Raw genomic sequence first — 22958 nt, 5'->3', positions numbered from 1 at the left:
CAAAACAGTGCTGGAGAGGTGAGCCTGATAGTCTTTCACATAATGTATTGGCAGACAAACAAATCCTGCTGCTGTAATTGTGGGCTGGAAATTACCGCTTCTGCTGCTTTTGCTTGTCCTCCTTTTGGAATAATCCTGTTCAAAGCCACCTGAAAATAAATTTGCAGAACTCGAGGAGAGTAATCTCTGTCAGGAAAAAGAGGAGATAGTGGGGACTAGAACAGCTGGTGGCAGTCCCAGTCCCTTACTGTGGATCTCGAAGGGTTAATTCACGTCCTCAATAGGTCTGTCATTCCAAGGCTTACAGGAAGATGAGGGTTAAAATGACATCTCCCACCTTCCAGGAAAGGTAATGCAGGCTGAAGGTGTCTTAGTCATTTAATATTCAGTATGGCAGAGGCAGAGTGCCTCTGTAGCCTCGAGGTTTGGCACTGATTATGGTACTCCTCATTCTTGCTTCTTTTCCTATTTCATTATTTGCATGCCTTGTCCCAGGTGAGTGCTGCAGTTACTGTGCCTTCAGAGGAAAAATATGTACCTCAACTTTTAGCACTTAGGCCCTGAGAGGAAGGGCTGTATCTGTTCAAAACAGGGTTGAAAACTCTTAAGTCCTGACTAAAAATAGGTACCTAGTTCCAATCGTCACCTTGTCATTTTGTACTGATGGGCGGAGGTGGCTTTTCCCTGAGCACGCACAATTCTGTGGATGCCTTTGCAGGTTGTCTGCGGGTATGAAATGCAGGAGGAGCAGCCTGAATGCTGGTAGCAGCAGGATGGTTAATGTTAGAGGAAGAGTATTTACGTTCTCCTTGCAAACTAGCTTTTGCTTTTCCCTGAACAGTCAGAAGCCGTCTTCTGGAATGGTGAAACTGAATCCAAGAACTGGACCACAAAACTCTGAGTAGCCTGTCTCAGTTTCTGACAGCTTACTCTTCTATAGCCACTTTTCTTCCTTAGAATATGCAATATTAGAAATACAATATATAATTCAAAATACTGTGCAATACCTAGTTGCTAACTTAGCACCAGAAATCACAATTGCTTGCTCGTGTTCTTATTGTAACATAATCTGGCCACCTATTCCTGTCTCCATAAACTGTACTTTTAAGTTCAGATTTGACTGCATACTGGTAAAAACCACCAAAAGCCAAACCTTTCTTCTTTCTACCCCATCACCATATCTTGAAAGAAATGTGTGCGGTTAAAAGCAATGAAAACCGGAATTTTCTCAAAGAGAGAGCAGTTGCCTTGCCCTCATCTCTGCCACTGCAGGTGTCGGACAAGGCTCATTGTTCAGACTCTCCTTGAACAAGACCAACAAAGAATGAGATTTAGGTCCGCGGTAAGTGTATCTCCAAAGTCTCCAGTGAGAATTATTCTCATTTGCAGAAGCTACCAAGCATCAGGAAGGTTTTAACTTCTGAAATGATGAACAGAGTTAATAGATTTATTTTAGGTTTTGTGCATGTTGATAAGAAACTCCAGAATGACATGAGCTTAAGAAAAAAAACCTGCAAAAAAAGTTTTATTTGTGGGTTTCATCTATGGGATCCTGATATTTAGATAAAGGTGTGAACCTACGAATATTTATATAAACTCAAAGCCTTACAAGGTTTTGCCCTTTACTAAATTTCCTGTTCTTATATTTTAATCCTTTAAGCAAATCCCACTCTGATTGCAGAATTGTTGGAATCGCATTGCTTTCAGGCAGCAAAAGAAATGAGAGACCAGTCCTTTGTACTCACTTACCTGTTTCGCAAGAAGGGCTGCTCCATCCGTTTCTGCATTTGCACTCATCGGGGGACACACAGATCCCACCATTGTGACAGTGTCTGTTGCACACCACTGGAAAACGACACAAGGGATCAAAATCTATTACCAGTAACATCAATGCAGATCCTAAACCTGGTCTCTTAGTGAAATAAATGATGCTATTAGTTCAAGAAGAAAACTGAGGGATCAGTCTGTCCTTTTCCCTGGTTTTCTTTCTCTTTTCTACCCATTCTTTTCATCAGAAGTCTGGAGTCTAAAATTCTTTGCTTTTTAAGTATTCCATCTACCTTGGTTCAGAGATAAAATTATATTCCTGTCAAGGGCAACTTGATATTTAAATAAGCAGCGAGGACTGTAATAATGAAACCGCATATGTTTCACCATTCAGATAATATAAAAGCATTTGAAGGCTGATTTTTTTCCCCCAGATGTTCTGTATATTAAACATCTTTTCTAACCTGTGTTGCACAATAACTTGACTCCTAATAGGTATGGTTGTCTTTCTGTGTTTTGAAAATTAATACTACTGTATTCTCTCAGACAACCTTGAATTTCATAAATGTTACTATAAATATCACGGAGGTTTTGGTTCTTTGTTTTTCCAGAAGCACTTTTGTGTAGAAAATGTTGATGTAGATGTGCGTATTTTTACATACTATAAGTATGCTGCTGGTAAATATGTGCTCTGAAATAGTTCAGTTACTGTATTACCTCAATAGATTATATTTTCATTTCCTTGCTGTATTCAATCATCATTTTTAAGGGGAAACATAGAAAAATAAAAGGCTCTTCTTGTATTCTAATTTTCTGTAAATTCAAACATGTAACAAAGAACAAGACCTGAATGAGCTCATACATACTTGTTTCACATCGAGGACCAACAAATCCGTAAGCACAAGAACAAGTATTTTGAGGCAGACAAGTTCCTCCATGCTCACACGGTGGATCACACTGTGCTGCAAGAATAAAACATGAGAAAAAAATACAGTTAATATATTACATTCCGTGTGGTTATGAGCCCAAGACTTGTTACTACTGTTCCCATGTAATTTTATTAATTGAATAAGTAGTTTGGCTACTGAGGAAACACTGTGGAATAAAGGTAGATATCACAGTAGTAATGTAGCAGTAGCTAATGAGTACTTACATTACGTCTGCAAGGGAATGATTTTAATGTAATCATATATAACTTCTGAGCATGCACATTTTTAAGTGCGTATTTTTGAAGTCTAAGGATGGATTAAGTACAAATGCAGTTAATACCAAAGACCTCACATCCCTCCTTCTCTACAGATTTGCCTTGTGGATGTTCAGTAAGAATTAATGGGTGTCAGAAATTACACTAAAGCAGAGATGAAGGATTCTATATAGAAAAGAATTATATGGCAATTTGTCAGCAAAATAACAAACATTTAAGCAACAATTTAAATGTTTAATAAGCACTGTGAGGTCTGCAAAGCAGCATGTTAGATAATGATTTCTTGACATATTGCAATATGCAAAGTCATTCTGTGGAAGGAGGAGGGTAAGCAGATGTATTGCATAAAATTGGAGAGTACTGCAGCTCCTGAAAGAGGCTATTTGCTGAATACACGTCCTTGTTTTTCAGATGTCGATCATTATGAGCCTAATGGCTTTATTGTGCAGGTAGCTCCGAAGGTTTAACTTCTTAAATCTAATTTCTAAGGACATTATCTTTCTTGAATGCTCCTATTGTAGCCCTCTGATAAGAGGTAGTTTTGTGTAGCAAACTCAAGAGAGGAGGAGAGAAGAGCACTGAAGGTAGAAAAAGACCACTGACACTTACTCTAAGAAGAAGAATTGCTGTGTGCAGGAACAGAGCAAGGCATGTGTGTCAGCTGGCTTTCACATCTCCCTTCAGGAAAAAAACACCTTACATAACAGAATGAAAAATATCTTTCCCTGTGCGTGGGAATTGAATACAGAGAAAAATGTTCTACTTTGGTACACTTTACTGGCAGAATTTTTTCTTTTGTGATGGATATGAAACTAAGCAAGGTTATTCCAAGGAAAATGCAAAACAAAACTAAAGAGATGTGAAACAAGGCATTCTTCATTTTAAGTATTGTTACAAGAGGAAAAAAAACCCAAATGTATGAGACTTTGCTCTTAAAACTGGAAAATGTTCTGTGTAACTGGAAAGCCAAATGAAGGACAAATATTGGTGGCAGGACATAATTTCAGCAAAGCTCAAGCTTTGAAAGCCTTCTCACCTCTTAAGATATCATCAAGCCTTCAGATAAAGCCATAGTATGTGAACTTTGCCATCCAAAAAGTTAAGAGCCATCACACATTTTCCAATTGTAGTTAAAAAATCGCAGTTAAAAAGACAGGCTCCAAGAAAGCACATTAAAATAAACTTTTAAAATCTACGTTTCCTGTTACCATATAGTTTTAACAGTGAAATTTTCAATGCTGTGTTAAAATAAGTTAGGATTTGACATGCCTGAGAACAGAAAACTCGCTAGATATGACTTAGATCCATACTGTACATGCTGAGAATGTCATTAAGCTAAATATCTTTTTTTATTTGATTGGCTATAAGGTTTAGACATTTGCAATTCGGCATGTGTTTAGCTGCTATTTGAAATGTATGTCTGGAGAAAAAAAGAATTTTTAAAAAATGGCATTTTCTGGACGACTAAATAGATTTCATTTAGACCCATTTAAGCAGTTAGTGTTAACCTTTCCCAAGGTTCTTCTAATTCAGCCACCGGTAAGCAGCTGTTGGAGCAGGTCAGGGCATCATGCTATTTGAACAGCAGGTAGCAGTCCGTATGAAGTGGAAAGAGGAAGAAAGGGAGAGAAATCAAAGCTGTTTTCAGAGAATTTTGTTATTCCTTTAAATTTGAGGTTCTATGTTTATAAGCCACCACTTGTGTTTGGGGAGTTGCGCCGTATCTCACTCAAGTCAACGGCAGGCACAGGGCTTTGAAGGAAGGTGCTGACCTACCCACCGCACACACATCCGTCTGAAACATCTCCATTTTTCTGGGCTTGGGCAAGAGCAGGACTTGCTTACAAAGGAATTTCTTTGCAAATAGAAATTAACTGTAGGTAGAAATAGATAATATTCTCTGCACAGAGACAGTGAAACTCAAAACTTGAGAAAAGTATACCGCTTTTTTTGAAGTACGTGAAACAAAATTGCCTTTCTCGTAGGATGATGGTTGCATAAAGCCTTCAAGTGCCTCAGTGCTATGCCAAGCACAGTGACATTGAAACATATTATGTTTTTCCAACATACTTTGTAGGTAGTGCTTAAGGCGAATGTGTCCATTTGAATAGAGTGTTTTCCATCTGGCCTTTACACATTTTGAGATGCATCTGAACTGTCAGAAAAGAATATAATATTTTGGATATTAAAACATTTAGCTTTTATGGTGACATTTAATAGTAAATGTTTAAAACTATTCTATTACTGGTGAATAGCAAAAGGTAAAACCTGAACACTGGCTGCAGTATGAGAGTGAGAGTAATATTCACCTACAACGCATTTGCTTCTGTAATAGAAATATACTCTTTGTGTCAAAATCTTTCCCAAAACTTCTGTCTTCCATCTTCTGGAACGATTTTTTTTCCCACAAACATTTGCTAAATTGTGCAAAGGTATTGCAGTGTTTTTACACTAAACCACTTTGGATGGTGGAAAACGGCAGTAAAGATGAAAACATTGCTGCAAATGGTCAATCTTGCTGTCAAATGTACATATGTTTATAATTTAAAACCCAAAGGTTAAAATGGAGAAATCTTTGTTGTTTTATCTGAAAGGGGATTTTGGGAAATATCCTGAAACTACTTTTTTTCCCATTAAAAGGAGATCATGCACTTTTTATAAGTTTCTCCATGGTAACTTTGGGGGCACTCAGGAATACCAGATCCTGTGTTGTTTTCTGCATCTCCAATAGCCTAATCAACAAATGGCTTCCAGGACAGACTTATTGTTTAACATCTTAACAGCGACTAAACTCCTCGTGCCGTCTGGCACGTGAGGTCCTGGGCGCGTGACATCAAAGTAAGGTTTGGAGGTGTGAGAGCATTCCCTGCAATTCCATTTGAAAACATGGGAACTCACTGGAAGGAGTGTAGTCTACTTTGTTTCATGCAATCATTATTTATTTTCTTTCGAAGATGCATTCATCGGATTTCCTAAATGTACAGGTGAAGTCTGAATATGTGCAGCACAAAGGAGGGAAAAAAGTTAAAAGAAAGTTACATTGCAGGCAAACCACATTATTGTTTTTCCTTTTGAACACATAGGGACTGAAGCCTGAATTTTGCTTGTAAGAAGACAAACAGATAAAGGAAATAAAGAATAGATTTAAAGCATGGATCAGTGCAATTAAAATAATTCATATGTATATTTAAATAGTTCAGCTGTCCAGAGCCCAATTATGAAATAAATATCCATGATAGCAAATAGAAAATGAACACTGTTAACTTGACTGAATAAATTTGGAATACAAATGCAGACAAGAGTTCTGGTTAAATTGTACTAATGGATTTTGTTTTGTGAAATGTCAGCTGTGGGCTCATCTGCAGTCAAAAAAGCAAATAAAGTGTTAGGGATTGTTAAGAAATGAGCAGAGCACAAATGCCAGACTTCGTTATGGTCTGTATCCATAGTGAGATGCAGCTTAAATACCATATTCACGTCTGATCCCCCAGCTCAGAAAAGATAATGTAAAAGTGGAAAAGATGCAGAAAAATGTAACAGGGATAACCAGATAATCAAAGTTATAGAAGAGCTTTTGTACAAATAACAATTAAATAGATAGGTCTTTGGGAAAGACTTGACTTGAGGGATGGGATAGAAAACTGCAAAATCAGATGTCAAACTTTTGCTTTTTGAAGCATATGATTCATGACTTTCTGAGAGACTATTTGGACAGTATCCGTCCATCTTTCCCATATACTGCCAGACATCTGCTTTTGGTAACTGTTGGAGATAGGAGAAGAAATTTTGGTCTGATATAGTTGAGGTTTTTAGGTGGAAAAACATCAGAATAGATGAATGTCAGCTATTGATTTTTTTCTTTGCCTTGTTTCATCCAGCTGTGCATCCTGATGCTGGAATACTTTCCCAGCTACTCCATCTTCCCTATTATTTTGAAAATTATTTGGGTTTGAGCGGTGGTTTTGTGATGTCAAGGCAATGCTGTGTTTTTATTTCTTGAGCAGAAAGCATGACTACTCCTGTTCAAGACTGCAAAGCCTATGAAATATCTGAGAGTTTTTACTGACTTAACATTTTTAAGAAAATAAAGTAGCATAACTTCCAGAGGAATTCTGAGGAACTTTCATAATGACTAAAATAGTCAAGCAATAATAGTCTTTACCTGTCACCTAATTAAAAATAGTTTTAATTAGCTGTCTGTATTCTATGGAATGGAATCTAATTTTTTAGTAGTACAACTTTAGTAACCAGACACTCCTTACCAAGTGAACTTGGGGTTAGAGAAATAAAACCAAGGATGACTGGAAATTTGGCTTGATGCTTATTTTTCTGCAGGTCTTGGGTTTACGTCTCTCAGAATGAAACACAAAAATGACGTCCAGAGTAGATTTTTTTTTGTTAACTTCAACCCTGTTACTGAATGGAAAGGATGTGTTCCACCTTAGGGTATCCTAAGGAGCTCGAGAAATACAACAGCTGTTCTCAGACAGTGCCATATGCACAGACTCTGGTGAATAAACGCAGCCGAGGGAAAAGACAGCGTTTGTTTGTTGTCCAGTGGGTACAGCATCTTTGAAAGCACAGGCCAGTGTCCCTGTCATAGAGTGCGGAACACAGGGCAGATGATTGCTTTAAGGTGACTAACGAGCCTTAGCCTCAAATGTTACAAAGTGCTACATTACATGTACCACTTGTAATATACTAAAAAAAAATATCAGAAACATTCTGAAAACAACGCTGTTTGGACTACTTCTGCATTATCAAATACTAGATTTTTTAGTCCATTCGCATACTGAACTGAAATATTTAAAGCTTTGAAAGTGTTATGGCACTTCTGCAGTGCACTTCAGCAGGTGATAGGTGCTGTCCCATCAAACTGCTGGGAGTGTACCATAGTAATGCATTGCTTTTATGCTATATATACTCAAAAAGGACACTCAGAGTGGAAGTGATGCATTTAGTAACCCCTCTCATCACCAGAGGAACTTTTGGCTAAGTTGAATCCATGAAGTCCAGGAGCATCTTATACCAAAGGATATGGCAGAGAATCCAGTGGGCTTCACTATGCCTTATTTCTCCTGGTTATTTTTTATTATTGTGTAGGTGATGTTGCTATCTCTAAAATGCTTCTCTGAAATTATGTCTCTCAAGGACACTAACGAATAGCTATACTGCCTTTGTGCCAGAAGGTGAAAGAGCTCTACAAGCTAAGATCCTGCTCACCTGTCCGAAAGGGTGTGGGAGAGATGAGTAAAGCCTTGAGAAACTACTTCATCCTAGCTCATCGGCGTAGTAATCATCCAGAAGTAAGAGAATTAAGAATCTGTACTGCTTATTATGTGAAAACAAGAAGGCGAAAAAAGGTCCTACTTTTTATAGAAGACAAAGGAGTGAACGAAATCTAAATGGAGTGAATCTAAAAGGAATGATTTCCATCTAAATGGAAATCACTAAAAGTGTGCGAACACATCTCCCTATAGATACCTGAATATAAGCCAAACACACTGACCGCAAGCTATGCTCTCCCAGAAGAAGATAGGATGCTGGACCCAGAGGTCTCTTTCAGCCTGGACTCCTGTGAGTCTGTGATTCCCAAAGTAGGAAAACAGAGCAAAGGGAGGGGACTTCCAGCTAAAACTTAACGAGGAGACAGAGAGGTTTGTCCAAAGGGGTGAGAATAAGACAGAAATAAAATTTGATATGATGTATATTAGAAGATAAATTCATTTTCAGGATGCTGCTTATTTTTTTCCCTATGAGTCCTTAAAGCCTGATTTTGAACTGCACAATCGGAAAAAAAATATACATTCTGTCACAAGATAAATATCACTCAGTAAAACATTTATTATCTTAGAGTATTTTCAGACACTCTTCTTAAATAAAGGTCACATCCCCTCAAGCTTCACAGGTATTCAACACTTGCTACCAATGGGCTGTTTCTTTTATCTCGATGAATTTTGATATGAAATAGGAAGATGACATATCAATAATGTCTGTGGCTCTCGACATTTTAACTCACTTGCCATGGATGTTGCATTGAAACCTGAAGATTTTGCAAATCTTCTGGTCTCTCCTACGCTTTGATTGCTTGCTTAGTTTTGCCGCCTCCTGTTCTTAGAGGGTATTACTGTTTGGAGGGAAGTCAGTACAACTGTAGGAAGATTGTAAAGTGCTGATAGCAGAGGTTATGACAGGCCTTAATCCAAGGAATTATCTTCGTCTTTCAACTTCATCTGACACGCTGAATCAGCAGCATCTGACATGGGGGGAGACATCAATGGCTGGAGGTACAAAGGGTGCTCTTCACCCTTCTGGCCACCATCCAGGAGAGTGCTCGCAGGTGCACAGAGGGGCTTGGGATGAAACAGGAGCAGGGAGCAGACAGGCTTATTATAGAGTCAGGTGACATGGTCAGTGACAAGAGACATATAAAGGATGTTTGTGTATCGTGTCATCAAACCCTGAGACAAAGAGTGATGTTGGTAATAAAGTATTTCATCCTAAGGACTCTCCAGAGAGGTTTTCAGCAATACCAGTAATTGAAGAAAGCATCTTGTCTTGCAAGACAGTAAAAGGCAGAGGTAGATTTACGTTTTAAGGATTATACTGATGGGCATGCTAAATATACACAAAGCAGCTGTATGCCCATATTCATAAATATTTGTATGTACATGTGCCTGGTCTTGGAGGAGAGGTCATTCTGCAGTCAAACTTGCTTTGGTCTTCCTAGTGCTCACAGTTCCTTGGTATTTTTCCAGCTACAGGTATAGAAAAGACATCAGATATGTGGTCTTTCACACACAGTAACCTTAAATCCTTTTAAAGGGGCATTTCAGCAATGTGCAAACAGGCAAAAATTATAGCACTAAAGATTATAGTAACTTTTTCTTATGCATCTTATAATATGTATCCAGGACTTCTCTGAGATCAAAGGGCTGCAGTGTTGCTGGGGGCTTTGCACCCCTTGCTCGCATCAGGTAATTGCTGATCCACTGCCGAGGTGTGCAGTGCAGCTGAGACACCCCTCTGCGTGTCTGCTCCATGCACGGAGCACAAGAAACCATACACGAAAGAAAATGCAATAAATCATATAAACATTTTTGAATCGGGTAGTGAAAGGCCAATTAAGATATCAGCTTATAGGAAGGATTTGAAAAAAAGATGTAATTAGTGATAGCTAAGCTAAGGAGATCAAAAAAATGTGCATAGTACCGTCCTTTTAGTGAGGTGTTCTAAGCTGTTTAATAAATAAGTCAATACATTGTGAAAACTCTTCAGATAACAAGTTCAGGTTTGCATGTAAGTTATTAGATAGATACCCCAAAAGTTCTTTTTTAAGGTAGTAGAATGATCTGTTTTTCCTAGAATATGTGTTGTATAGACAAATGGAGTCAATTTTACTCTTTCCTACAGAAATTTTATGTGTTTTCAAAAGTAATGATTTCAGCAGAATGAATCTGGCCTTAAGCAAGGGTAAGCAAGATCACAATCTGTCCCTGGTTTCAACAGATTAGATATTATCAAATAAATATGTCATTTTCTGTAAGTGGAAGGAGCTTTTTCGAATGTTTGTCTGTTATTTTGAAATACAATTGGCTTTGAAAACCAGAATGATCTCATCTAGAAAAATCTCCAGACTTACAATAAAAATTATTTTTTCCTTTGGAGAGTTAGTAGACTTGAAGTTATAAAACAATTTGAAAGAGGGTTTTTCCCCCTTACCTTCACATGTAATTCCATCACCCCTGTATCCAGCGGGACAAGGCCCACATTTAAATGCTCCATCTTCCCCTGGCTCGCATAGCACACCGGTGAAGCATGGCATATAGGCGCAAACAAGCGTGTGATGCGTCCCACTGCTGTTTTTTGGCAGTTCCACATGATCCATCGCCTTGTTGTTCACCTTTCTGGTCGCTGTGGTCTGTGCGGGAAGTCTTGCTTGGGGAGCAGACTCTGGTGGGATGATAGCACTCCGGGGAGCTGTATCAAGGGAATGACTTGATAAATGGAAAGAGGAGGTGAGGTGTGTTGCCAAAGGAGATACTCTCTGTTGCTCTGTTGGGAAATCTTGGAATGGTTTAGTCTTTGATGCTGCAACTCTACCAGGCCATTTCCTGGAAGAATAGTTGTACTTGGAACGAGGTTGCTGAGCACCATGTGGTCTTGCAAAGAATGAACTTGCATTTGTTTTGCGATGAGAAGGAATGGTCTGGGTTGTACCTGGTTTATATTTTTCAAAAGGGAGGGCAGTATAGGCTGCCACAGCGGCAGTTGTCACTCTGAGGTCTGGCTGCTCTTGCAGAAGGAAACTATATGTGTCACTTCCTTTTTCAAGAAAAGATTGTGTCTCAGTTGCTGTGGATTTCATATCGGGATATTTTTCTGACAACGTATGTGCTTGGGAATTCTTCCTTTTCATTGTAAGGGATGGAATGTTAAAGACTATGGGGTTTCGTTCTAAAAGATTTGTAGCATTTTGTCTTGGAATTGGGGTTGGGGAAAGAAAGGAATATGTGTTTCTTGACATCTTTAAAATGTCTTCCTGATGAAATACTCCAGCGTCTTCAGTATTTCTTCCAGCAACTTCCATGTGGCTTTTAGAAGATTGTGAAACTAGGGCAGAAGGAAAATATTATTAGTCAAATGTGCTGGTCTAGACTTTAAAGGAACCGCAGTGAACCTTTAGTTTATGAGCAACAACGGAACATAAATTTTAGAAATAAAAGAGTTGATCAATATGCTAAGGCCACATTTTTGCTGACTGGCACAGAAATGAAATGGTGTTCTCTGCTGTGGATAACAGCAGCACTGGATGCATGGGGAACTGCAATACTGAATGTTAACAGATTGATGGTTCATGAACTAGATGAGATATATTCTTTCTATCTTAATATTGAACCAGTTTAAGGTAGGTAATCTCGGTGAAGTTCAGGCATTATTGTTTGAGGTGCAGCACTGGCCTGAGAGAGGTTAAACTGCAGCCAAGCAAAACCACTTGCCATGCTGGTTTACTTGTTTTGCTTTACACTATTCCATGAGGTATTGACGCTGGCATCCCTCTGTTGTGCACCCTACAGCTCTTGACCACCCGAGCTAATATTTGTTTCTTATTAACTGTCAATATTGCAATAGCGTGCTGGGAAATGTTCTACTAGACAGTACATAACACAGAAACTTTGCATTCAAGTTGTTGTAGTTCAGGAGTAAGAGGAGACATTGCAGTTTGGGACAGAGTGGTATCAGAGATGGAGAAATAAATAAACATTAAGAAGGTCCTTGGCAAGGTCATGTCCTAAAGAGACCGTAGTCCCATATCACACCAGCGTATAACTATGTAACGCTCCTGTAGTCCTTATGGCAGAGGAAAGTTTTAGGAAAGTGTTTAAAGGAGACAAATGGAGAAGCTTTGTTAATGCTGTGCACAGCTCCCTCCAGACATGAGGGGCAGCATGGAAGAGAGGCTGCTGGTTTGTAACTGTCACCCACTCGTTACAAAGCCAGCCACCTTTTCAGTTGTGTAAAGAGGGATGATAGATGGGGACAGGGTAGTCTGTGAAGGGCCTTGAAAGTGGAGACGAGTAGTTTGAATCAATACTTTCAGGAAGATTAATGACCATCTGGAGACTCTAATGAATGGAAGAAGATATTTTTAACTGGTTCTGGCATACTCACTCCATAGGAAACAGAATATATTGGATCCCGAACAAAAAACTCCACCTCATTTGGTTCTGGGGTTAACCTCATGCAGGGTGTACCTCTACCTTTTAAATATAATTATTAATCACCTTTTTAAAACTTCTCTTGATGTAGAAATTAGCAGTAGTTAGCAAGGTAAAAGATTAAGATGCTTGACAAAGGTCAAAATGAAAACTAGAGCACTGACTAGAGCTAAGCAAATCCTGGAATCCAAAGTTGTGTTTATCTGGCTGGTAAACAGTGTCATTGTACTGGTGGCTGATGAGTTTTTACCGCCCTGAAGCACAATGTTTGGGAGTTTTACAATGGTGCTGGATCAAACTATAGACATCAGTAGGTAAATACTTGGTATTTTGTAAGGCAGTAGGTAAATACATGGATTTCACTGTCAAAAGTAATGCTGATGAATGGTGAGGTACACAGAACTGAAGAAAAGAGATGGTAAAGCAGGGAGGGCATCAGCAAAGGGAGTGTGAGAGGAAAGGAGAAGTTAAAGGATTTTTTAAAATGAATGAGAGAAAGAGGAAAGAAATATCCCCATAGAAAATTACCAGCAATAGGTGATCTTTGTTGCCTCGAGAAAATTCAATTCAGGGAGCAGAAATCAACAGGAATGACAGGAAAGGGCTGAATGACCCTCTGACAGATTTCTAAAATGAGCTTTGAGTATAGCTTTGAGCTTCCTCCTTACTAAATTTTAGTAGCTATTATGAGGATCAGACTGACTACCTGAGAAAGGGAAATCTTTTATTTCCTTATCAGATGATATGGGAGACATCCTGCCGATAAGCTTCAGTCTTCCCTGTAAGGGAGAACACACTCTTGTTGGAGTGTATCTATGACAATTCAGTTTGTATATCACAAATAAGGCTACTAACGAAGAAAAATGATACATTTCGGTTGTTTGTTCATTATGTTATATACTGACCAAGATCCCCGATCCACTTTGTACAGACCACCAAACTTCATAAGATGTTGGCGTCGTTCAAATGCGTTGACTTCAGTTTCCTCTCAGCTTTAATTATTTCAGAGTTTTACTTATAGTGACATTGCGCAGTTTAGTTAGGATTAAAATATGACATATTTATTCTGGAATACCTGAACTTTTATTCCTGCAGTTTTCCGGGCATCTAAGTAAGCTAAAACAAAGAAGTATACCAAAAGACTGCAGACTCAGTTGTCTGCAGTCAGCAGCTTTCTCAAATCCTGTCTTACTTCAATTTATTTTTCTTGCAGTTGATCAATATCTGCAAATGTATAACCCATTATCAATGCAGAAGTGTGATTGCATGAATCTGGTTTTCTTTGTGATGCCGCTGTATGATTACATATTGGACTGGATGAAAATAACAAAAAAATGACAAGGCAAAGTGCTCAAGGTTATGTGATGGTGCAAAAATACATTTTCACTGTCAGTATTTCTGCCTGTACTAACGGGGAAACGTGCAGCATGTGGAACAATTGGGTTTATTTTTCACAAAGGTGTATAAGAGACTGAGAATCTCTGGCTTTACTCCTGCTAAGCATGGCAGGAACTCCATTCTAATTGATGGAGTTACACCAGTATAAACACAGAATAAACAGGTATGAATCAGGACCCGAGACGATAGATTCCTCTTGTTTTCCCCCTATCTGGGGAAGGTTAGATCAAGGGTGACAAGCCAGATTCCAGAGACAGAGGTTTGGCATTTCTCATCCAACTCAACACAAGGACACTTTTCACACATGCAGTGCAGGTGTTCCCCAACGTGAGAATCCCCCAGCCTTCGTTTCGCCAAGTGATTCAGATAGCTCGTACTTCTTGCGCTAAGCTCACGAATCAGAATCATCATAACCAGCCTCTGGTTCCTGCTTGCCAATGCCATTCAGACTTTCTTAAGACCCAGCAAATTCTAATTTCTTCCTCACTTGAATCGTATTTTATAGTAAAGTAGTAGATATCTATAGTTGAATAAGATCATGTTCATTCTGAAGGTGATAAAACTACTATATAAGCAGTGAAAACAGCCATGTGCCTTGGAGACAGCCCCATCCTTACTTACAACTAAGAGCTGACACCTCAAGCTCTGGTTAAGCTTCATGTGGACATGAGCAGTTATTTCCTTTTCATTTCCCCACTTCTTTTTGCATCTGTTAAAGTTAGAAACTTACATTTTGCATTTTTAAAAAATGGAGGGTATTCATGTAATCGTATGAGGGAAACACTATAAACATCACCACGTGATCTCAGGTTCTGCTCTCTCCTTTAATCAAATAAAATGCCCCAAGCCAGTCTGCTCTTCAGGTGGAGTTTGGCTCCTTCTCCTTAGCAAGATGGTCTGGCCTTGATCTTTTCTGCCTGTCAGTTCAGAGGATTATGGGAACCTTTAATTCTGGCCAGGTTACAGCTACTTCAGAATTCTGTGAATAGTTTAAGAATTCGACACATTATTAACACAATTCAATAAATTTACAATTTGTGTAGTTTTAGAGCTATTAACATTTAGTAGTACATGCAGTGTAGCACATTTCTCATTCAGAAGAATGTCGACAGAGGAATGCTCTTCTGACATATTACACTATGCAGGTCATCATTTAAAATTTGAAACATCTACCAGCACGTAAATCTTATTTAAAATGTCAAGAGAGAATAGAAAAATTACACTGGTCTAAGAAGTCTTGTTACCACATTATTAGGGATCATCCCATTGCTCTCTCCACTTTTCCACATTAATTTTTTTCTGTATTTACTTGGTCAGAGAGGGGAAATGGAGCAGCTGTCAATAGAAGCTCTAGGGAAATTCTGTTTTCCATCAATTCTTAATCTGCCGTTTTATTTGATTAAGTTCTGGCACAACTTTCTACTTCAGTAAGAGTGTGTTTAATACCTAAATCTTCTCCTTAGCCATCCAAGCATACTCTAACATCTTCTCTCTCCCAAAAATTCAGTAATATAGCATTGATTGTCCCTTCCTCCTTTAAGCATCCAGGATTTCCCTGCATTCAGATGCTGGTTGAACTTCCCAGTCACCGATGTCCTTTCTCTTACAATCACCAACAGTAACACCTACGGTAAATCCCTCAGCTCATTTAAGTGAGGTACAGCTTTGACTTCCCACTTTTTACTAATGGTGTACTTCCAGGAATATTTTTGTAGAAATAAAAGCCTTCTAAAGACTTATTGAGATTGGGTCTTTAGGTCAAAAATTGATAAGTTAAATGTGTTGTAAAAGAGTTTAGGAACACACAACATGCAGGAAGTAGGCACAGGCAAAAATCAATTCCCACTTTGAAAAATGTGGAAAAGGAGGGTATGAATAATAAATTTTACGTAGGAGATGCCCGGATTTGGAATTCGCAAATCAGAAAATGATGGTGAGCTGAGTGTGAGCCACTAGGTGCGTACAGATGGACGGAGTAAGCCGGCCAGGCTACTTAGCCTTGGCTCGGCTAACAGAGCTGGGCAGCTTGTGGACCTAGCATGTGTCTCATCCAGACAGGTCAGCACACGAGCAAAAGAGTTGCACGACTCTGTATCCATCTCTACAAGCGCATTCAAATGTTCTCAAACCACCACTTCTGTGACGGGTAAATTTGCTCACTCATTGTTTTAATGATAAAATTAGAAGGTGAACACCTAGTTCACTGTCCTTGAGCTATGTTTCAGCCTGAATGAGATTGTATTGCTGGTGTTGCCACCTGGTAAGCAATTTTTTTCCCCTTCACCTACCAAAATCATGAGCCACAGGGAATATTCGATAGAGCCTGAATCACTCAGCCACTTCTGTTTATAACTATTCTTCTGCTGCAGACTCTTGTTTGTCAAATATGGTTGCAGCTGCACACACACGGAGAGAATTCTGTAACACCACCCATGATTTGCAATGCAAATTTGTTTAGTGTGTATGAAATACGTAATCGTTCTTCTCTATCACAACACTTTTTGTGGAGGACAAAAAATAATTTCTACAAGAAATAATTCCCACAAATGGAATGGGATCCAGACTCCGCCGTCAGTTGTGGGATATTGAAATCCTGTGTGAGTATGTGAGAAAAAAGTATCTCAAGAAGAAATTTATTTGTTTGCTTCTGTTGCTTTAAAGGTCTTTTTTATTTGCTTGCATCAACACACAGCCCATTTGCCTCTAGGTTTTCAGAGTGATATAATTGATATCTCAGTTCATTAACTGATGTATTTAAACAAAATGTGGGTTCTGAGATGCTCAGGCAGGATTCTGATTACATGTCAGCAAACATTTTCAGACTTACTTATGATATGTCAAGGAATACATATAATTAAAGATAATCCCTTTCATACTCAACGTATATCAAAACAATGTCACAGAAAGTTCTATTTTTCCTTAGGTGTAGTTCTTTCCTTATATGAAATATTTTCTATTCATAATATTTTTCAAAAGAAAACATTATAATTTAGGGATTAAGAGAAATAAAAAGCTTAAAGAGCTGGGGCATTAATACCACTTAGTTTATATTAATTTAAGACAGGTTTCTCCATAGACTTTAAAGGATTGGCTCCTTTTTAGGTGTCCTGAGTAGATAATAGTAGTATCAGGCTATAAGCTGGATTTCTAGAATGATGCTCGAGTCTGAAAGTAGAGAAATAGCTTTGAATATGAAACTTATCTTAACACATGGCACGTAATGCATGTTTATCTGCATTCTAAGGAGGTATCCATCAGCTTTTGGTTAGTGTGGCTCTTGGAACAAAGGATCCTATGCAGCCAAAGTGCAAGAACAATGTAAAAAGGCAATGAGCACAGTGATAGCTGTACAGAAAATGGGTCTTAAGGAAAAGAATGCATTTTGTGGATTTCTTTGCAGATTCTGTTTATTAGTTTGTTTTTTTTTTCTTTCTACTTCTGTGATGTTTTCTACAGAAATTTCAATGTCAGGGCCACCAGAGACAGTGTTTTTCAAAATGTAGGAATTACTGATTGCAAAGATATGAGCACACTCCCCAAACTAGGACTTTTTTTTTCCCTTTGCCAATATTTTTCTTTATCAGTATCTTCTTTGGACTATATATGTAGATTTAAAACCCAGTTATGTATTTTACAAGCAAATCACGTTTTCTCTCAAACATCTCTCCTATCTTCCAGTTTATTTCAAGATTTAATTGAAAAGTTCTCTCCCGGGGGAGGGAAAAAACGAACGTTTGATGTGCTCTCACCCTTTGCACAGGAGCCTTGCTCTTCTTGCTCCTTTGTTACTAGATCGTTTTCTGTGCTCTTTACATTCCTGGGGTCTAACCCATTCTGTGCCACAGTTTTAGAAGTGCTCTTCCTGTACTTTTCTCAGAACACCCAGCTAAAAAAACAGGAAGTGAAGGAGAAGTATAGTTGTATTTCAAAATAATGTGGATCACCCACTTAACCCCCTCATAACTGTTTTATTGTCCTTTCTTTCGTTATGTTTTGTCCATCTTCTAAGTCTGAACTTTTAATTCTCCTCCTTGTGTTCTGCATTCTTGAATCATTTGAGTTTGCAACTATATTGTTTCACCAGCTAAATAGACAGCATTAAGACAGACTTCATAAAACTTAATTATATTTTCTATTCAGGAATTGGAAGCATATTTTACTTCTTCTCAGTAATGTGAGAGATGGAAAAACTAATAAAAACTGTGTGCTTATCTGATGATGCCTCATGGGCCTTCAGAGTCTCTCATGGCTTGACTAGGTTGATAGATATATACAAAATAGTCTAAATTAAGACGGATCCTCTCTGAAGCATCTCTGCCTAATTCTCTGAAACATCTATGTGGAATCATTTAGAACGGTAACAATAGATTACAAAGAAAGTTCGTAACATTTCTTCAAAAGAAAAGCCATAGTATTTCTTCAAAGAAAAAGTAGCTTAAATTTGAATAATTTACTGAAATTCGCCTTTTATTCGATTCAAGAATTAAATGGTCTGAAACTATAATTATGTTGTTTTGGGCTGTAGAAACATAAAAATGAGTTACTTTACATGTGAAAGTCAAGAAACAGTGTGACCTATGCTTTGCTAGAGACCAGTGATGAATCTATTTTTATACCACATAAGCACATATAAATACCCACTCTGAAATCATGCTTTTGTGGAATTCTCCACAATTTCCACTGATAAGTTTGACAACTATCTGTAGTTTCTTTCTAACATCGCAAATAAAAAGCATTGAATTTTGATAAGTTTTCAGAGGGTACGTCACAAAAGTTCTTAGTAAATTTTGCTAATTTGTATGTATTTTAAACAAATGGAGTTCTCACTATTGCCAGCAGGTTATCAATGATAAACAGTATGTCCATTTAGCAGTGCATAAAGTCTATGAACAATGTGCATTGAATTCAGGACGCAGTTCAGAAGAGGGGCGGGCATATCTAAATCCAAGCTAAGCAGAATTAGTGCAGAATTCTAAGCTTATCTTCCATCTGAACAGCATATGCTCTTAATGCAACAGTTCCTGAAGTATGGTTATTTAGCTATAGCGAACATAGGCATCAACTCTTGACAGAGTTTGACTTCTGCCCTTTCAACACTGTGGTTGGGGATAGTCATACCATGAGGCTTGCATTTATAATGTTGGTAGTTTTCTTTTTTGAAAGAGTGTTAGGATGATCAGTTGTCTTGTGTCAGCTATAGGCTGTTGCTGCGTCCCTTCAGAAATGAACTAGCGCTGTGTATGTGACGTGTAACTCTGGGGCCAAAATTCACATGGTTTGGCAGTGGATATCCCCTGATTCTGCAAGCAAGTCCAGTGAAGCAAGCGCTACTATGTCTGTGGGTACCTGTTCATCAACAACAGCAAGATGCTAAGGAACTAGTCCTAAATTTGTCCTGAGCGATAACGAGTCTATGTATTTCACACCTATTTTCACCCCCCATACTGTACCGTGCTTGGCATTGCTTATGAATCCTTTTTCTTCAACTACTGCTTTGCTTTTGCAGTTAGTGGCAAAAGTCCTTTCTTGCTTTAAAGGGGCCAAGATATTGGTCCAGTATGAGTTACTTAAAGTTTTAAAGGGCATCTAAGTGCCTTTAACAAAACAGCAGTCTTATCAAATTTGTGGAAACAAGATTGACTTGCTTTAAAGGCTGTGTGCTATTATAGTTAGATGATTAAATGAGCTTGGAAATTTTAAAAGGAAATAATCTTGCTCTCTATCCTGTCACCGCAAAAACCTGCAGGGCCTGTATCCTCCATAGATTATTTGTTGGAGACTGAGTTGTTATTATCACTTAAAAGTCATGATGGCACAGTGATTGCTTAAGCAAAAGGTGGCACGTTCTTGGTAGGAGAGAAATATAATCTGTACTTCATGTTCTGATTGAATGTAAATATTATTCATGGCATATAGCTGAGTCCTCTTCCCTAGTGGTTTTATGGCTTGGGCTTCATTGGTCTTCTATTGCTGAGCTACATCATTTCCTAAATATATCATCTGAATTGGAAGCACTTAAAAAATTCTGGATTGACAGAGTGTATGGATCAGTGAAGCTGGAAACCATTTATCTTTTAAATTATCTAAACATATTCTTCCCACTGTGCCTACTTTAGTTGTTATGTTGGGTCATAGCGTATACCGTAGAGACCTCTGTTGATATTTTTTCTGAAAATACTTAATATTTTATTAAATATTGCTAAGGAGAAGGAAGCCATCAGAAAGACTCTCAGCTTCCCTTTCTATCTTCTCAAGTACAGGAGTGGATTTTCAGTGGCAATTACATACTCTGAGGGCAGGAAAGGGTCACAGCTTAAGTTCAAAATTCCAGGCTGATCCTGGCCTTATGTGAAGATTATTGGTATACCATTTACAAAACTGTCTTTCATGAGTCCAAATTTATATGAAATGTCTTTGAGTGGCATTTCTAGCCTCACTTCAGTTGACATTTCATCATGTACCCCTTGAAGAAGACATCATTACACCATAACTGGTCACTTCGAAAAAATGTTCATTTTGTTCTAAAACATGCAAACTGGAAACACTGGCACATAGTTAATGAAAGGGATCAGCAAATTCCACCATAAATTCCAAAGATGAACTGTGGGCAGATTTTCAATGGGCTGAGTCCCAGTATGGAGCTGGAAGCCATGGCATTGAAATGCAATGCTTCCTTGTTTTGAAGCCCACAAGAATAGCTGAGAGCTATTACCACACTGAAGTAAATCAGAACGGTATTTACTATTTATTTTGTATTTCTGTTATGCCTTCTTTGCAAGGATCTCAGACAACTTCACAGGTATGGACTGCAGTGTCAAAATGTTCCTGCCTTCAAGTGAGAGTTCTACCTCATTCTATAAACCAAGGCAAGACTGGTTAATTACTTATTGTAAAGCATCTGCTGAATGCTGAAAGGTGTGCATCTTATTTACACTGATTAGTAAATATAGATATCGTATTTAGAAGTTCTGTGTGTGATGTGCCTACCTTGACAGATTTTAAGATGTGCCCTCCAGGAACAGTGCTCAGCTCAGTCCATCAGGGTAATGGTACTCATTTAATGGAATCAGTTATGATTTACACTGGCGTGAGTCAGACTGGAACCTGAGCCTTGATGTCTTTAGTGCAAAGTCATCAGTTCTGTTAGAATAGAGATGAAAGGAGTCTGTTATGTTCTTCAGTCATCTCTTGAAGTAAAATCATTTGCTTGGTTCCAGGCTGTAAGAGGTCCAGAGATGAAACCTTGGTTTGGTGACCAAAGCTTTTACTGGAGTTATTTATTTTTCGTGGACAGTGATTTATGCCCAGTGTTAATAATGACAGCAGTGATTTCAAAGCTAAAAGTTAAGAATGTAAAATTTAAAACTAATATGTTCCTCTGGTGTTAGACTGAGCACTGTGTGTTTAAACACACACATGCTTTTAATTCAAAATATTTTATTCTCCTTTTAAATCCACACCTTGATGCTGATCTGACAGTGGTGCAAATGAGAGGGTCACAGAGGTCTCTCTGATGTAAAATCAAAGTGAATTCAGCAGCACAGTGCAGACACTGGAATAGTGTAAAATATAGAGTACATAAACATAACAAATAGCTAGCACGTACAGGAGTATATCAAGTGCCAAATGTCTACATTACTGCAAATTAACTGCTATGACAGGAGAGCTAGCAGTGGTGTTCAGAATGGAAAAGCAGAACTCGATTACAGAGATCATAAAATAATCCTCTCCCTTGATCTTCAGCTCCCTAAACCAGGAGAGGCAGTAAGACCTGGCTCTGAACAAACAATATTTTATTAGTGATGGATGTGGCACTGCTTTGTCCAGTAAAATTGCTAATTTACTAATAGGAAAAAAATAAATCCTTTGTAATGACACCAACGTCTCTAAGCTGCTAAAGAAAGTGCAAAGAGATGGGTATTTCTCTGACTGTGAGTGATGAAACCAGTTTAGAGAAATACCAGCAGCTCCTGAGGAGAACAAATACTGCAATATACGGTAACATCACCAGCATCTCCCATTAGGATATATTCCTTTTCTTTGTGCCAAGAATATGACCAATGATACTGCATGGTTTGATTTAATAGACCTGCATCTTCTAACAAAAAGGTAACAGATATTTTATACAAATGTGAAATGTGCCCAGTGAAGCCTGGACAGATTTAAATTCCTTAGGCTTTCCGCTTTATTCAATGTCAGCGAAATTAAGGGACTTTTGATCTTGCTACTATTTTTTTTTTTTAAAAAAAAAGTAGGATACCTCTTTTATGGATTTTGAAGGGAGAGAAATAGTTTCTTGTTTGTGCTATAAGAATGTATTCTTAAAACCAAAAATTGCCCAGTATATATGAAACTCCATACTGACTTTGATACTGGTGAGTTTTATCCTTAAGTCTAATCTTATGTACTTCTAAAACAATTGCTGCTATGTCTGATTGAAACTCGCACAAACTACTGATATAAACCAGGTAAAACACATAAGTGAGAACAGAATGAGGCCTTGCATTGCTGCAGGTAAATATAGCTCAGGAACTTATTTCTGGAGTTACACAGTTTTCTGTAAGTCAAATATATCAAAAGATTAATACCTATCACATATCAATGCTGAGGAAATGGTGCTTTGTTGATTATAAATCAAAACTGAAGGACTTTTGGGTGCAGCTCATCAAACACTACCTTAGAAAACAATTTTCCTCTGGCATATTTTTTCTCCTCAGTAGTCTACAAAGGCAGTCAGGTAATTTTTGTGGTTTCTGTATGAAAAAAAATACTTATTCTTTAGTCCTTGAATCACAACAAATGAGTATGACTTCATGTCAAAAGCAGATAATAGAAGTACAAAATAAGGATTAACAAGTATAGTTTTAGAT

General features: G+C 38.1%; 1 protein-coding gene across 1 annotated transcript in view; it reads right to left on the bottom strand.

Annotated features, from left to right (window-relative positions):
• Positions 1-22958, bottom strand: part of LOC104065221 (von Willebrand factor D and EGF domain-containing protein) — a 181023-nt gene that overhangs the window by 35524 nt on the left and 122541 nt on the right. The window contains exons 21-23 of the mRNA XM_054070274.1: positions 10694-11584; positions 2634-2729; positions 1750-1845 (exon numbers count right to left, since the gene is read on the bottom strand). Coding sequence (XP_053926249.1) covers positions 1750-1845; positions 2634-2729; positions 10694-11584 — 1083 coding nt within the window. The remainder of the gene's footprint in view (positions 1-1749; positions 1846-2633; positions 2730-10693; positions 11585-22958) is intronic.

Source organism: Cuculus canorus, chromosome 6 (assembly GCF_017976375.1).
Source record: "Cuculus canorus isolate bCucCan1 chromosome 6, bCucCan1.pri, whole genome shotgun sequence".
Lineage (NCBI taxonomy): Eukaryota > Metazoa > Chordata > Aves > Cuculiformes > Cuculidae > Cuculus > Cuculus canorus.
The sequence above is the reverse complement of the archived record's forward strand: the minus strand, read 5'-3'. Positions and strand labels throughout refer to the sequence as shown.